This window comes from Clinocottus analis, unplaced genomic scaffold (genome assembly GCF_023055335.1).
Source record: "Clinocottus analis isolate CAN_PGR_092001 unplaced genomic scaffold, fCliAna1.0.p SCAF_1, whole genome shotgun sequence".
In the NCBI taxonomy this organism is placed as follows: Eukaryota; Metazoa; Chordata; class Actinopteri; order Perciformes; family Cottidae; genus Clinocottus; species Clinocottus analis.
Window position 1 is genome coordinate 24211931 of NW_027175820.1, and position 16324 is coordinate 24228254.

Here is a 16324-nt window from a genome sequence, read left to right on the forward strand (position 1 = left end):
GTGAGGATGTAGAAGGGATAAATTATGTTCTAGTGCCTCTGCAGCCAGACCGCCGGAACGCCTCTTCAGGAGGAAAAAAAACAAAACAACACTTTGTCATTTACAGCAGCGGACATAAATCTAAACGGACAATTCAGACTGCGAGAGAGCGCTATAAAGGTGATTCATCCAGCCTCACTGTAATACATGCGCCCTATGTGCCGGTGTTGGTCTTTCTGATCGATAGCAGGCTATTCTTCGTTAGCTAGGTAGTCCTCGTTAGCTAGCTAGTCCTCGCTGTCTATCACAACTTCAGTCAATGCCTTTGTCGTCTTTTCCAGTTAAAAAGGATGTTACATGTGTTGGTCTTTCTAATCACTAGCAGGCTATTCTTCGTTAGCTAGCTATTCTTCGTTAGGCTAGCTTGTCTTCGTTAGCTAGCTAGTCCTCGCTGTCCATCACAACTTCAGTCGATGCCTTTGTCGTCTTTTCCAGTTAAAAAGCATGTTGCATGTGTTGGTCTTTCTAATCACTAGCAGGCTATTCTTCGTTAGCTAGCTATTCTTCGTTAGCTAGCTTGTCTTCGTTAGCTTGCTAGTCCTCGCTGTCCATCGCAACTTCAGTCAATGCCTTTGTCGTCTTTTCCAGTTAAAAAGGATGTTGCATGTGTTGGTCTTTCTAATCACTAACAGGCTATTCTTTGTTAACTAGCTATTTTTTGTTAGCTAGTTGGTCTTCGTTAGCTTGTTAGTCTTCGTTAGCTTGCTAGTCTTCGTTAGCTTGCTAGTCTTCGTTAGCTTGCTAGTCCTCGCTGTCCATCACAACTTCAGTCGATGCCTTTGTCGTCTTTTCCAGTTAAAAAGCATGTTGAATGTGTTTGTCTTTCTGATCACTAGCAGGCTATTCTTCATTAGCTAGCTAGTCTTCGTTAGCTTGCTAATCCTCGCTATCCATCACAACTTCAATCGATGCCTTTGTCGTCTTTTCCAGTTAAAAAGCATGTTAGATGACTCAGATGTGAGTTTCAAAGACGCTGCAATATCGTAGGCCCTAAAGAAAGAAGCGAGCGTCAAGTGGCGCTGAGGAAAACTTTCTGAAAGTCAGACTTCTTGTAATATGTATTCGGCCCCCGAGGGATTTGTGCACCGAATATAATCTTTGAGACCTTCAAGGGACAATAAGTCTTGTGTACCATGCGGCACCGTAGCAGGACGCGGAGACAATACTGAGCCACTATCTTTTGATTCTTCCTGCTTATCATTTAGTCATGGAGAACCCACAGAAAGCATACCAGGGAAAAGTACAGGGAATTATACAAATTAGAAACTCCAAAGATGCAAAGCTCAGCAACAGCGAGAGAGGAAATAGTTTCTTCATTCAATTATCTGGCCGGAGGAGCTTTGCACTCTTCTGTTTGTCCTGGAAGAGCACAACTTCCAGGCGAGGGAATCGCCTTCATCACGCAACTAATCAAAGTTACATTACTCCGTGAAAAAATAATGAGGTAGCTCGGTTGACCCTTCATGCGTTCATATATTCTGTTTGTGCTTTGATAGTAATGGTTAATAACATGCAACATATCTTAATAATCAATCCACTATTGCGTTTCCGTTTCAGTCCTAGAACTTTTTACTTGTTTTGTTTTCGGCATTTATTTTCTTTTTATCTGTCTCATTGTTTTAGCATATTCTTTTTTTTTTTTTTTTTTTACCAATGATTGTAGTTTTTAAAGCAATTATGAAGTTAAGTTCAGGTTTTCGGTATCATTATCTGAAAAAAGCCTTTTTCAAAAAAAGCAAAAAAAAAAATGTTTCCATACAATTCAAATTAAAAAGAGAAAGGTTCACGCAACTGATGAATAATGTATAACAGACCATAATTAAAGTGCCCTATTATCATACATCTTGTCTTTATGAATTAAATATTTGCTCTAATAAAAGAGATTACATTTAAAATTGAAATGCTTTTGACCACAGTCACACTCTGCACATATTCATGTGGAAAAGCTAAATTCTCATTAAAGTGGTGGTCAAGTTATGTGATAATTAATGAAAGGTGCTGTTAAGCTCTAATAAAATACTTTTTATTGTAAGAACAGGTGTCGTAAAAGACAGTCAGTGTTTAACTTTAATGTGTCGAGCAGTCCGTAAGCCATCAAACTGTAATTACAGGACATCTAGGAGCTATAATCATATTTGTGGTTGTATTAAAAGGGAGAGGCAGACTGTCAGAAACAGATCATGAAAGTCTGTCCTCGTGTCAAACTGCAGGATGAGATGACAAACTAATGAAACTGTCAGTTGCAGCAAAATGAGTCCCATGAAAGAAAAGCCCGGATTTACTTTTTCCTCTCAGAGTGGATCTAAATGTGTGTGCCGGATATCTTAAACACACATTTTAGCTCCCGCATTCTGCCGAACAAGGGCCACAAATACACTAAAGATTAAAAGAAAGTTTTGGCTGATTCAGCATTGAATATGTTTGGTAATCCTCCTTTATTACCGGAACTTGGATCCATAACTTCTTCTCGGTTTAGGAGTTAATCTGGCAGGCAGAGATAAATGCTATCACGGTGACACACAAACAAAGAATTATGGATTTAGAGCACAGACAAAGAAAGCGCTTGTTTGCATGCAAAACCAATTTTGCAGCCTTATTAAACCAGGAAGCATTACGGACTTCTGGACAGTCATAACCGCTGACCACCAACAACCTTTCTTTTCCTTCATTGCACTTTATCGAATGTTTCTTTTCAACACTAATTAGTAGTTTCTACATCTCCATTTCTAACAAGTGTTATCAACCAGACGGGTAGACCAACCTCTGCGTCCCTTTAGCATTAGCTTCTGCCGAGTGACGTCGATACGAAGGTGTCTTAAAACATTCGCTCTGTGCACCGCGGGGCAACTCCTTTGATTGTGTATGTAGTGGCCGTGAAGTCTATAGAAAATACGGGAAGGTGCAGCTCTTCAACAGAAACCAGACGTTTTCAGAGCTCCTGGTGACAAACTGAGTGAAACGCTAGATGGAAATAAATCCCGTCCAACATGTGTATTGTTTTTGAGGAGCAGAGGGCAACCTCAGCGAGGCTGCTGATGTCATTTGTAGCTTCCAGCATTCTGAATAGCACACACAAAAAAAGAGCAAAACAAGAAAATAACAGATCGGGGAAGAAAACAACACATTTCCCTGATATATTATTACAATGAAGCTCTAAAAGGAAGCATCTGTCGACTGCATCACTGGAGGAGAAAGAGAATAAACACAGAAGGAAACAATGAGAAACCTTTGACTTCATACTGTAAAAGAATTTAGAGAGAAACAAAAAAAATGACAAACATTTCCAGTACATTGCCATTTTATTTATTTCTCACTGCTGTCAAATACTGTCACTGCATGTAGAAAATACCTCCTGACCCCAAGAAAACGAATGCTCTGCTGAGCTGTTGACGGAGCGTTACAGAAACACAACATGGCGTAAACATCAATGGGGGAAAAAAACATGGCCACCATGTTGGACTGGGACACACGAGGTTGGTCTTATCCTGGTGGTGGACGCCACTCGAAGCATTCAGAGCAGCAGATTTTTAATAATTTGCAGCTGTTGTGGAAATTCAGACAGATTGTATTTCATCAAATTACTTACTAATGTCATATATTTTTTAAATGACATTTGTTAGTTTTTTTCCCTCAGTTGAACAGATGATGCTGATTACCACAACACTTATCTTTTATTTTAAATATTTTATTATGCCAGTTTAGTCATTATTCCTACCAGTATTGTTCAGAAAAATAATAACTAATTAAATATGGTAAGTAGCCCATTATGACTTATTACGAACTCAAACTTGTGACGAACATATAGTTGTTGTTTTTTTACTGACAACACCCATTCATTTGATTTATTTAATGTGAAATGTAACTCTTTGCTGCGTCACATCTGGTACGATAATGTATGTGTTTTAATAAAAATGGTGTCACAATTCCATGTAGTTTTTACTTGACGAAGGTCAGAGTAAAGGAAACAAAAGACCAGGCATGAAAAAAGTGAGATGAAGCGCCTTGTACTTTGGCTGACTCGTCTCTTTGGACTCATTTTGATTTATTCGGAAACATTATTAAATCCCCGATGGTATCTGGACTCAGGTGAAGTATTCAGTCTTGATCAAATGTGGACTGGGCATGAAAAGCACAGGTTACTCATGACTTTAGCCGTGGCCCAGGTGTCCCGGTCGACCATGACGGAGGAGACAGGAGCCAGTATGAGGAATACCAGGACCCCGAAATCAAAGTCTTCAGCCATAATTAACTTGGTCTTTTACCCATAAAGCATTTAGCAATGTGACCGGTCAAACCAGATTAAGCTAATTGTAGCTTCTCCTCTCATCCGACCTTGAAGCAGGTCAGAGGTCACTGCCAGAACTAACACGAATAAAACACCAAAACACTGAGTTGAACCAGCGGAAAGCGGCGAGAGAAAGAACTTAGCCGACAGACAACATAAGCTTGTGTACGCGACGGAGAAAGAGGAGGAAAAGAGATGGACGCCGGGAGAAGAGAAGGGGAAATGGAGAAGAAAAACCGAGAGAACATAGGAAGCGAGTGAGCAGCTGCAGGATAACGCGTCTCATTCACCCACCGTCAGCTGAAGCTGCTGAAAAGAGCTGAATGGAAATGAATTAAGACTAAAAATACCAGAACCGCCACGAGGAGGATGCTCCAACACAAAAGAGACGAAGAGACGTTCAGACCGAGAGCGACAGAGAGAAGTGACATCGGGAGAGAGGGAGCTTAGGTAGGACAAATAAAGGAGATAATCACCACAATGTCACTGGATGGTCTCTACTGTGTTACAACTATTTAAGTTGTATTATATAAAAAAAGCTGTAAAATAAAAGCACATCCTGGCATAATGGTGGAAAAACCAACTGCTCCAGGTCCGTCACATGTTGCCATTGGGCCCCATTGACTTACATGGAGGAGTCTTTAAATGAGTCTCTCACAGGTAAATCAACTGACCAGCACCAACAATTTAACAGCCCTTAGTTTTCAGTTATTATATAAAACTGTAATTCCTAGCTTGTTTTATGTAAAAAAAACAACAACCTGCTGCATCCTTTCAAACAAATAATCATCCTGAAAGTGATTTTTTGTCTTCTCGGTGGACCTGAAACCGTTTCATCTTTTTCTGTACCACCTTTATTTACTCTTAACCAGCAACATACAGACTGATATTTACACATCTGACCAAGTGGTCGCAGAGATACACCCTTATTGGTTTGGGGATGATACTTTCGATAAAAAGGGCCTAAAAATAGTTTTTTAAAAGGTTAACATGTGGACTGCTCGATGAATACTGCTGTGACTTTACTGTGTGGTGTTGACACGGAGGAGAAAAGCTTCATGTCGGAAAGAAAAGAAAGGACGGAGAAGAGAGATCAGAGTCTGTAGAGAATAGGAATTATACCACAGCGGTTACGTGAAGGACTCCGGGATCACAGAGGGCTTCAGAGACGGAAAGGGAGCGTAACGACACGAGGGAAACGTCCTTCAGTCGGGCCTCTGGCTTTGACGCATTCATCCTGCGCTTCACTTTCTCCTTCATGCCACTTTTTCGGCACGAGGCTCGGCCTCCTCTCGTATCGCCGCGACTGAAAACAAACACGTCGACATCGATTAAAGGAAAAAGGAGCCGGTGACTAACGCGACGGGGCCCACGACTGTTTAGTCAGCGTAATGCTAATAAACGTGCGATTCCTTAAAAGTAGTCCCAGAGAATTTAAACTAACTTCTTAAAACAACAAAATGGTATTTCCCCCTTCCCTCCCGACTTATTTAAGTTTGGCTGCCACATCCTGACTTCAGTGTAAACTCCCCATGTCCTCTCGTCTGTTAATGGAGCCAATAGCAAGAGTTCAGAGGTCAGACCTCCGTTAGCTAAACGGCATTAGCCGTTTGCAGTTAGCGTCGTTTTGTGCTCGATTGTTGTTCTAACAAAATAGTCTCACAGACTTTTTTTATGGATATCTTGCACATGTTCAGATTTTTTTTCTCTGCAAAATGACCCGGCTGTCAGACAAAAGTCATCACCTCGGAGTAAAGAAATCCGCAAAAATAAAGACAGTAAAAAAGGTTGCCGGTCGAGGATGCAGGTAAATGTCTTAGGTAATGGTATCGTAAAAGTCGGGTTACAAGCCGCTACTACCTTTCGGTGGGTGTCCCCGCTAGCTCACCGCTGTAGCCAGCTAGCACTGCTGCTAGTTCCCCGCTGTAGCCAGCTAGCACTGCTGCTAGTTCCCCGCTAGCTCCAACAACAACCACTGGAGGAAGCGGGACCACCGGCTCGAGGCCCGACTCGTGCGGGCGGTAGCAGCAGCACCAGCGGGGAGCTAGCAGCAGCGCTAGCTTGCTACAGCGTGGACGCGGGCAGTAGCAGCAGAAGGGAGCTAGCAGCAGCGCTAGTTTTCTACAGCGAGGGACGCCCACCCGACGTTAACGGTACACGCTATATGTACAAAGCTTCTCTGTTTGAGGGTGAAGACACAAACCCGACCATAATGTCCCGCGGCGGCCCGCGAACGTGGAACATGGCATCGCCCTTTTGGGTTTGGCCGTTCCCAGAAACCAGCGTCCGTGTAAATAACGTCTGAATTTTAAAAAAAAAGTCCGAAATAAACAGAGAGAAATGGTTTGTGGATCAAAAGGAAACAGGGTCCATTTAAAGTGCTCGCGGTCAGGACACGCTGTCGCTCAACCGAGCTACGTCTGCTTCTAATCTTCCCCAGGTTGGTGTGTGTGTGTGTGTGTGTGTGTGTGGTGCTTTTGTGCATGTTTGTTGATGGACATTTCTATTCACACAATCCCCCAGAGTCTCCAACACAAGTATGCATCCTTTGCATTTCTATTCAGACAATGCAAAGGACTCCTACTTGTGTTGGGGACTCTGGGGGGAGAGTGGATGTGTCACCACATCCACTCTTCAAGAATCCATTTGCGACCTTTCAACACGTTCTATCGGGTCGATTCCAACGGAAAAAGGGCCTCTTGACCTTTGCACACATGCAGACCACACACAGTACACACAGCTTCTGCAAATTACTGCGAAATGCCACGCACCGCCAGTAAGGTAATGAGGTACGACCGGAGCGAGGGGATGCAGGCAGCAAACACATCAACACACACACACAGACTGACGGCAGTGGGTGAAGCGGATTAGCTTTAATACTGCTGCTGCCGAGCAGTCGGCCCTCTGAGGGATAAGCAAGGGCGATGCAGATGTGTACACTCAGCCGGACGGCTTTGGGGGTCAGAACCTCAATCAGCGGAAAGCCGACCACGACATGATGGATTGTTGTTTGATTAAATGAGCATCCTCGCGATGAATCAAGTGTTTGGATTAGTATATTAAATGAGTTACTTAGTAGTATAAAGAGCGAGAAGGTCTGCAAAAGGAGCGTGGGAGGGTGAGACCCTTTGGCTCCGGCTCAGGACTTTCACCCAGGAAACAGATGTTCATGTCTCGTTTGGAAACCCGGTCAATGTTGACTTATTTTACTGTAGTTTGTACATCACTTCCAGACACACTACTAACCCCACGCACTTATCTGTTGTTCTTATTTAAACCCAAACCAAGTCCTTTTGTGCTCTTCAGCAATGGAGATTTAATTTGGCGTGAGTTGCAGAGATTATCTTCAGCTGATTTCTGGAGAGAGACATCGCTTGTTTGACTCAAAAGCACCAAAATATATATTTATACAAGTCCAAATATTTTTGAACAACTGAACAGCAGAGTGTCATCTCGTGCCTTTATATTCAGGGCGAGGCAGACGTCTTTACTGCCGATGGCGGCAAAAACGAGGCAACTCACACCAAAAAAACCATCGAACTTTGATTCATTTTTATTTTGCACAATTCAAAGAATAACATTGAAAAAAACAAACAAAGATAACAGAGATAAATGAATACCACAGTGCAGGAAGGCTTATTTAAAGCCTCCACCTGAGTAATATTTAAAATTTTACAAAAAATTACAAACATAAAATGAAATTTGCAGAAGACAGACAACAAAAGAAAAATAAGATGTGAACACTAATACAAACATAGCAATGAAGGAAAGAGGTGGAATTGAGGTTAAAAGGCTTGAAAAAGCTCCTAAGAGACTAATGCACCGCGTCCCTTTAGTCCAGGTGTTTTCCAGGTGTTTTCACTTCTGGTGCCTGATTTGATTGACAGCTCCACTTAGTTTCGTTGTGTTTGTATTGTCACGGGTCTGCTGGGTCGTTTCATTATTACTTGAGATCAAGAGTTAAAATGCACTGGCTCCCTTGTAGGAAAAAAAACAGCCAAAATATAATTAGTTTAAATATAATCGTTTCATAGGCAAATCAAAATGATTTCCATAATGCATTAAAAACATGAATATATTAAAACTAAACAATTACGTTATAGGAAAAAGTGAAAGTAATAAAAGACTTCAGAAAAAAGTCCTCACTTTGTTGGATAAACACACACGCACACACACGCACACACACACGCACACACACACACACACACACACACACACACACACACACACACACACACACACAGGTGTTTGGGTGTAATGGAGGTCTGAGTGTCTCGCTTGGTTTACTTCAGCCGTTTATTATCACACTGGAACAGGTATGAGCACTCAGAGTGAACACACACACACACGCGCACACACACACACACACACACACACACACACACACACACACACACACATTGATCAGGCCAGTAAAATTGCAGATGTTGAGGAGTTGCAACACTAAGCAATGCAGCATCTGTCATTTGCCCTTTTAATAAGGATTAATCTCTCTCTCTCTCTCTCTCTCTCTCTCTCTCTCTCTCTCTCTCTCTCTCTCTCCTGACGCTCATTCTGTTTTTTATCCTCCTTTTCCTTCCTCTGTTTCCTGTTCCTCTCCTTCTTTTCGTTTTTTATTCTTAGTTTCCTCTTCCTCTTTCCGCCTCGTTTCCCATTTTTTGGTCATCTTTTTTTCATTTTCTCTCTTCCGTCTATCTCTTCTTCCCCTCTTTTCACGCCCTGTCTCCCTCCCTCCCTCTCTTTCTCCCTCCCACCCTCCCGGGTGCTCATTCACAGTATTTCTCTCTCACCACTGCCATCCCATTCATGCGGTTCGGAGCCAGCGTCGTCTCGGCGCTATCGCCGCCCGGCAGCGCGCTGCTTCCTGCTGCATTGTTTGATACCATGCTCGCACACACACACACACACACACACACGCACACGGACACACACAGTGTGTGTATGTGTGTGTGTTGGGTAGAGAGTTAAGTTCCCAATTGAATGACACAAACACAAAGAGAAGTAAGAGTTTAAGAAGCGCTCCTTCTCATAATCCCGCTGTAATGCATCGCTGGAAAACAAGCAGAATCCGGTTTGTTTGACTCGTTTCGAACACAGAGCGCTGGAGACCGAGCTGCTCGGCTCGCACGCATCAAAGTGAAAAACAGAGGAGGAAGTGGACGAGAGCAGAGACAGATCTGGAGCGGAGGGATCGCTGACTTCAAAAGGTTCTTCAAAGGAAGAGTCCACGTCCACGAAATACATATTTTGAGCATCAAAAGCTCTTTTGCAGACTTAAAAATATTGTAGTTTGTCCGTTTGTACCTGTAGTCAATATATATATATATATATATATATATATATATATATATATATATATATATATATATATATATATATATATATATATATATAGAAAACAATTATTCAGGTGAGTTTTTCCTGCAAAATTATGACTTTATTTTAGCTCAGAGATTATTTGAGTGTTTTTTTTTACCTTCAATGGCCTGATTTGCCAATTTACAACAGTCTTTTTCACTATGGAAGCTCATATCCGCCAATAAAATGAATAAATTATGAGATAGAAAATCGAAATTATGAAATAGAAAATCGAAATTATGAGATGAGTCAGTGCCGCTCCTAATTTAGAATGTCTTATCTCATAATTACGACTTTATATCTCATAATTATGATTTTGTATTTCATAATTTTGAATTTCTTATCTCATAATTTCGACTTCCTATATCCTAATTCTGACTTTTTATCTCATAATTTTGTTCTTTTACTGTCTAAACTGGTAGATCGTGCTAGATATGGTATATACGTGGTACATGAAGTACATAAAGTACATAAAGTACCACAGGACAACTTCCTTGTTTGTGCAAACTCACGTGACAATAAATGGTTCTGAATCTGATTCTGATATGGTGTATATGGTATTCATGGTACGTATGGTATATATGGTATATATATATATATATATATATATATATATATATATATATATATATATATATATATATATATATATATATATATATAGTACATATATGGTTCATATGGTACATATGTGGTATATTTGGTACATTTGGTATGTATATATATGTATATTTTCTTCAACTCGAGCGTCAACAAAAATCCTTTTTCAAACGAACAATTGAAGCAGGAAAAAAAAAATCCAAATGTATTGATTGATTGATTGATTTTCTCCTCCACCGTGGCTCTGCAGGTATTACGCCATCTGCTGCCAGCCGCTGGTCTACAGGAACAAAATGACGCCCATGCGCGTGGCGCTGATGATCGGCGGCTGCTGGGTCATCCCCACCGTCATCTCCTTCCTGCCCATCATGCAGGGCTGGAACAGCATCGGCATCGACCACCTGGTGAGCGCGACGGGGGGGAAGTGACTCACCAAAGAGCCACACCTATATATGTATATATATATATATATATATATATATATATATATATATATATATATATATATATATATATATATATATATATATATGTATGGGGACAGAGAAGAGACTAAAAATAGTTTAAAAAGATCTGAACTCGCAGCTGGTGAAGTGATGTTCCAGCTCTCTGGAGGGGAGAAACAGAGACAACAAACGGCACAAAAAATGAGAGAAACGGTCAGAAGAAATAAAAGAATTCGATCCAGCGCCGATAAACAACATTCTTTCACCAAAAGAGTTTGTTTTGTTTACAAGACGGAAGTGCTTCACACGCTGCCACGGCAACAACATCAACAACATCAACAACACGTGTCCGGCGGAAACAGAAGGGCAAGAGAGAGAGAGAAAGAGGAGAGAGAGAGAGAGAGAGAGAGAGAGAGAGGTTAAGATGTAGAGGTATAGAGGTAAAGGTAGATAGAGGGAGTGAGAGGGAGAGAAAGAGAGCGAGAGAGAGAGAGGTTGAGACGTAGTGGTAGAGAGGGAGAGGTAGATGGAGTGAGAGGGGAGAGAGAGAAGGAGAGAAAAAAAAAGAGAGTGAGAGGAAAAGTAGAGGGACAGAGAGAGAGGGAGAGAAAGACGGAGAAAAGGGAAAAGGGAGAGGTAGAGAGCGTGGGGTGATAGAAAGAGAGGTAGAGGAAAAGGGAGAGGTAGAAAGAGAGAGAGAAAGAGAGAGAGAAAGAGAGAGAGAATAGTCTGCGTATGCTTTGAAGGTATTAGAAGAGCTTCCTGCGACCCCGGGTCTGGATCAATGTGAGAGGAAACGTGTTGGTTGAAGGTCGTTAACTGGCGGAGACTTTCTTCCCCTCGAGCGTCAACAAAAATCCTTTTTCAAATGAACAATTCAAGCATCCAAATCGGTCGAATTGCGACACAACGTCGTTTCAAAGGCTCCCACGGCCGAGGAGTTCTGGATCGACACGTTGTGTCATCACACGATAGACACATTGTATCATCACGCGATAGACACATTGTATCATCACACGATTGACACATTGTATCATCACGTGATAGACACATTGTATCATCACACAATAGACACATTGTTTCATCACGTGATAGACACATTGTATCATCACGCGATAGACACATTGTATCATCACACGATTGACACATTGTATCATCACACGATAGACACATTGTATCATCACACAATAGACACATTGTTTCATCACGTGATAGACACATTGTATCATCACGCGATAGACACATTGTATCATCACGTGATAGACACATTGTATCATCAGGTGATAGACACATTGTATCATCACGTGATAGACACATTGTATCATCACATATGAAGCATCTAAAGGGCCTTTTGGGCAACTACCCAGAAGGTCTGGGCGTAACACTTGAGGGTGTTTTGACTCCACTTCTGCTGGTTATGTGAACACAAAGTTATTAAAATGATTGAATGAACTAGAATTGTAGTCATGATTGTAAGGCGCTACACATTGAACCCTCTATTGTGTCCATATAGTAACTTAAAGTCTCTTAAAATTAAGGTAGAGCAAGCTTTTGCCTCTTAACTTTGCAATTTCACAAAATAGATAAGCCACATTCAGTTAGTGTTCTTTGGTTGATTTAATATCTATTTTTTTGCAACTTCACTATCCTCGCTGTTTATTTATTCCTCCGCCTGTGGGATTTTTAATTTGAAGGAGTTTCTCACTTTTGTTTAAAAAAAATGCAATATAAAAAAATAACTTACAAGATAAAGAAGAAACAAATTCTTCCCAAAAAATAATGGTCATGGTAATGACCATGAATATGCATGCAGTATGTGATAATTTGGATGGAAGTGAACAGTTTAAAATTCAAACAATGTTTTTTGATTAAATTTGTGAATAAGAAAAAATCTATGAATGCAAAGTTTTAAAAAAAGAAGAAAAAAACTGGAAGGATGAATGTTCTGAATGAAAAAAACAAAGCAGCGTGACGCAGAAAGAGGAGAGACAGGCAGACAGGTAGGTGTGCTTAACAAGAAAGTGTGAGGAGAGAGAGAGAGAGAGAGAGAGAGAGGAGAGAGAGAGAGAGAGAGAGAGAGAGAGAGAGAGAGAGAGAGAGAGAGAGAGAGACTCCCCAGCTACCATTAACCTCGCTCGCCCTTTTCTGCCTTTATCCAAACGCCAGCAAAAGTTACTTCGGAAGCTGTCTGTCACCAGGAGGACTGGCTGGCTCGTCTTTGGCAGCATTGGCAGTGACAGACACACACACACACACACACACACACACACACACACACACACACACACACACGCACAGATGTTTATAGCACAACAGCAGTCTAAAGTGAGCGCTGTTCTCTTTGGGTCCAATTAGAGTTGTTGAATATTCTGAGCAGCCAGTCAGTTTTTGGCACAAACAGCGGCTCAAAGAACTTAACAAAACAAGCAGAACTCTGGAGCCACTGGAGACAAACGTACAAGTGCCTCCGCCGTCTATTTTTTTTTTTTTTACTGGCTCCTGCTGTTTTCGTGGCCTTGTGGAATACACAGTTCTGATTGGTTCAGGGATCACGGTCTGTGGTTTTAACGGCACATGGTTCAAGTCTAGGAGTCTGCGCTATGAAAAATACATTGTCAACTGTCACTAGTACTTCAGTACAACTTTGAGGCTTGCACTTTACTTGAGTATTTCAATATTTGCCTGTATGGAAATATAGACTTTTAGATTTGATGCATTGAAAAGCCTCTATCAATGGGTCTCTGGCAAAGGTCCTCTGGTAAAAGGCCTCTGGTAAAAGGCCTCTTGTAAAAAAGTAAAAAAGGTCCTCTGGTAAAAGGCCTCTGGTAAAGAGTCTCTGGTACAGGGCCTCTGGTAAAGGGCCTCTGGCAAAGGGCCTCTGGCAAAGGTCTTCTGGCAAAGGGCCTATGGCAAAAGGCCTTTGGAAAAGGGCCTCTGGTAAAGGCCCTCTGGTAAAGGGCCTTCGGTAAAGGGCCTTCGGTAAGGGGCCTCTGGCAAAGTGCCCATGTCAAAGGGCCTCTGGCAAAGGTCTTCTGGCAAAGGGCCTATGGCAAAAGGCCTCTGGAAAAGGGCCTCTGGCAAAGGGCCTCTGGTGAAGGGCCCATGTCAAAGGGCCTCTGGCCAAGGTCTTCTGGCAAAGGGCCTATGGCAAAAGGCCTCTGGAAAAGGGCCTCTGGTAAAGGGCCTCTGGTAAAGGGCCTCTGGTAAAGGGCTTCTGGTAAAGGGCTTCTGGTAAAGGGCCTTCGGTAAAGGGCCTGTGTCAAAGGGCTTCTGGCATTGGGTCTTATACGTTTCATTAATCTGAATCTTGGCTTGAGTTGTTTCTTCTGACTGTCCCCTCTCGCGTGACTTCTGTCCACCAGATCGAGGAGCGGCGCCACAGCGAGGGCAGCAACTCCACGTCCTGTGTCTTCATGGTGAACAAGCCATACGCCCTCACCTGCTCTGTGGTGGCCTTCTACATCCCGCTGGTCCTCATGGTGCTGGCCTACCAGAGGATCTACGTCACGGCCCGCGCGCACGCCCTGCAGATCAGCATGCTGCAGCGGGCGGGCGCCGGCACGGACTCCGCCGACCATCAGCGCAACCACCGCATGCGGACTGAGACCAAGGCGGCGAAGACCCTGTGCATCATCATGGGGTGTTTCTGCCTCTGCTGGGCGCCGTTCTTCATCACCAACGTGGTGGACCCTTTTATAGACTACACAGTGCCGGACAAGCTGTGGGCGGCCTGCCTGTGGCTGGGCTACATCAACTCCATGCTGAACCCCATCCTCTACGCCTTCCTCAACAAGTCCTTCCGCCGTGCCTTCCTCATCATCCTGTGCTGCGGGAGGAAGAGGTACCGCAGGCCGTCCATCCTGGGGTCCGGCGCTCCGTGCACGGCCACGCAGATCAACGGCTCCACACATGTACTCAAGTAAGTCCTCCGAAATCATCAACGTCCGGGTCTCGCTCCGTGTTTATGAGGATTGTGAGTTGTTCTGGGAGGAATTGTGAGCTGAATGTGAGAAATCAGTTCCTGTTCCTGTTTTATGCTCAGAATATTTATGCTCAGAATATTTATTCACGTCGTGAAATCACGCCGTCGTGATTGTTGCTTTGGTTCAAAGTGAAATATCGTTCAACACCCAAATAACAACCTGAGGAATTTTGGTAATTTCAATAGAAAATTTGCAGAAAATGTTATTTTTTTTTCTCAAAAAACTTTATTCTTGAAATCTTTGCATTCTTTTAGTGGCTCTTTACCCTTGGTGTTCCTGTTTTTGTCCTGACTTTCTCAAATTTTCATTTTCATGGACATCTCACAGAATACAGCGGTAGCCATTTAGCCTGCGTACAGTAAATACTGCACACATTTACTGAATAATGTTCTGGGGGGGGTCAAATAGCAAGTAGCATCAGGGCCTTGTGATGAAGAATGATTTGTTTTTGGGGGGTGTAAGCGCTGACTCTATCTCTGTAAATACCCTGCCAGTCTCAGCTCATTATTCTCCCGACCTTTTACTGTTTCCTGACACAGAACTTGTGTTACACAGAGATAAGAGTCGGGCGTATAATGTGTACTTCGTAGCGGCCGGTTGCAAACTTAATTTATTTCCCACGGTGTCCCCCATGTCTGGATAGGACGATCTTATCGGTGTTCAATATTGATGAATGGAGCAGCTTATTTTTAATAGAATCCTTGTTATTGCTTGGAAGGTTAAATCATTTTGCAAATATGACATTATATCTATTGTAGTGCAGTGTGTAGTATATATTTTTGGCTTATAGTATCATGGTAGGTGGTCTTCTCCGTGTGCCTGCTTCTCTGTTTCTGAGTCCTCTTTGCACTACAGTGGTGTGTGAATGACAACATGTATGATCTCTCAAAAGAGCGCAGATCTTCCTCAGGTGTGTCTGCAACGACCACAGCGGTAACCTTGCATGGTGTGAACTCGTTAAAAGGCATTGGGGGGTGTGTGTGAGCCACCGCAAAAGCCACGAGAAAGGGGCGACTGTGACTCAATGGTTAGCATGCCCGTCTTTCAATCAGAGGATCGGTGGTTCGCCTCTGCTAGTCCACGTCCGTGTGTCCAACCCCTAATTGCTCCCCCGTTGCTGCAAGAGCAAAAATGTGAGTCGCTTTGAATTAAAGTGTCAGCTAAATTTAATGAAAAGAAATCCTTTAGCATGCAGCCATGGATGTGCACACAATTTTATCCAGTTTGGTGCAGCAGGATGCCAGATTAGCCGTGGACAGACATAGTGATGCACACACACACAGACACACGACCGATCTCATTATCTCCCTCAGGAGATAATAATTACAATTAGAGCCAGTTAATCAGAGGAGAGATTTAACAGATGACACACTGTCATAAATACTTAGGTGATTCATTCGCTTTGCCGTTTTCCGTTTGCCTCAATGTGTCGCGTCGAAGTGAACGTAAAGCAGAGCTGGGACCAATTCCGCTAAGTGGCTAAAGCACATAAACACATGGTATAACTGACCCCGAGTGAGAGAGGCCGTGCCAAACGTTTCTTTTCATTTATTTAGAGTAGCTGCTTTTAGGGGCTTTTATTGTTTTTCTACCGGAGAAAACAGTCTTTCTCG

General features: G+C 42.6%; 1 protein-coding gene across 3 annotated transcripts in view; it reads left to right on the forward strand.

Annotated features, from left to right (window-relative positions):
- Window positions 1–16324, forward strand: part of htr4 (5-hydroxytryptamine receptor 4) — a 55154-nt gene that overhangs the window by 10879 nt on the left and 27951 nt on the right. For all 3 annotated transcript variants that reach the window (XM_068572012.1, XM_068571992.1, XM_068572002.1), the window contains 2 exons: window positions 10533–10686; window positions 14091–14647. In XM_068572012.1, coding sequence (XP_068428113.1) covers window positions 10533–10686; window positions 14091–14647 — 711 coding nt within the window. The remainder of the gene's footprint in view (window positions 1–10532; window positions 10687–14090; window positions 14648–16324) is intronic.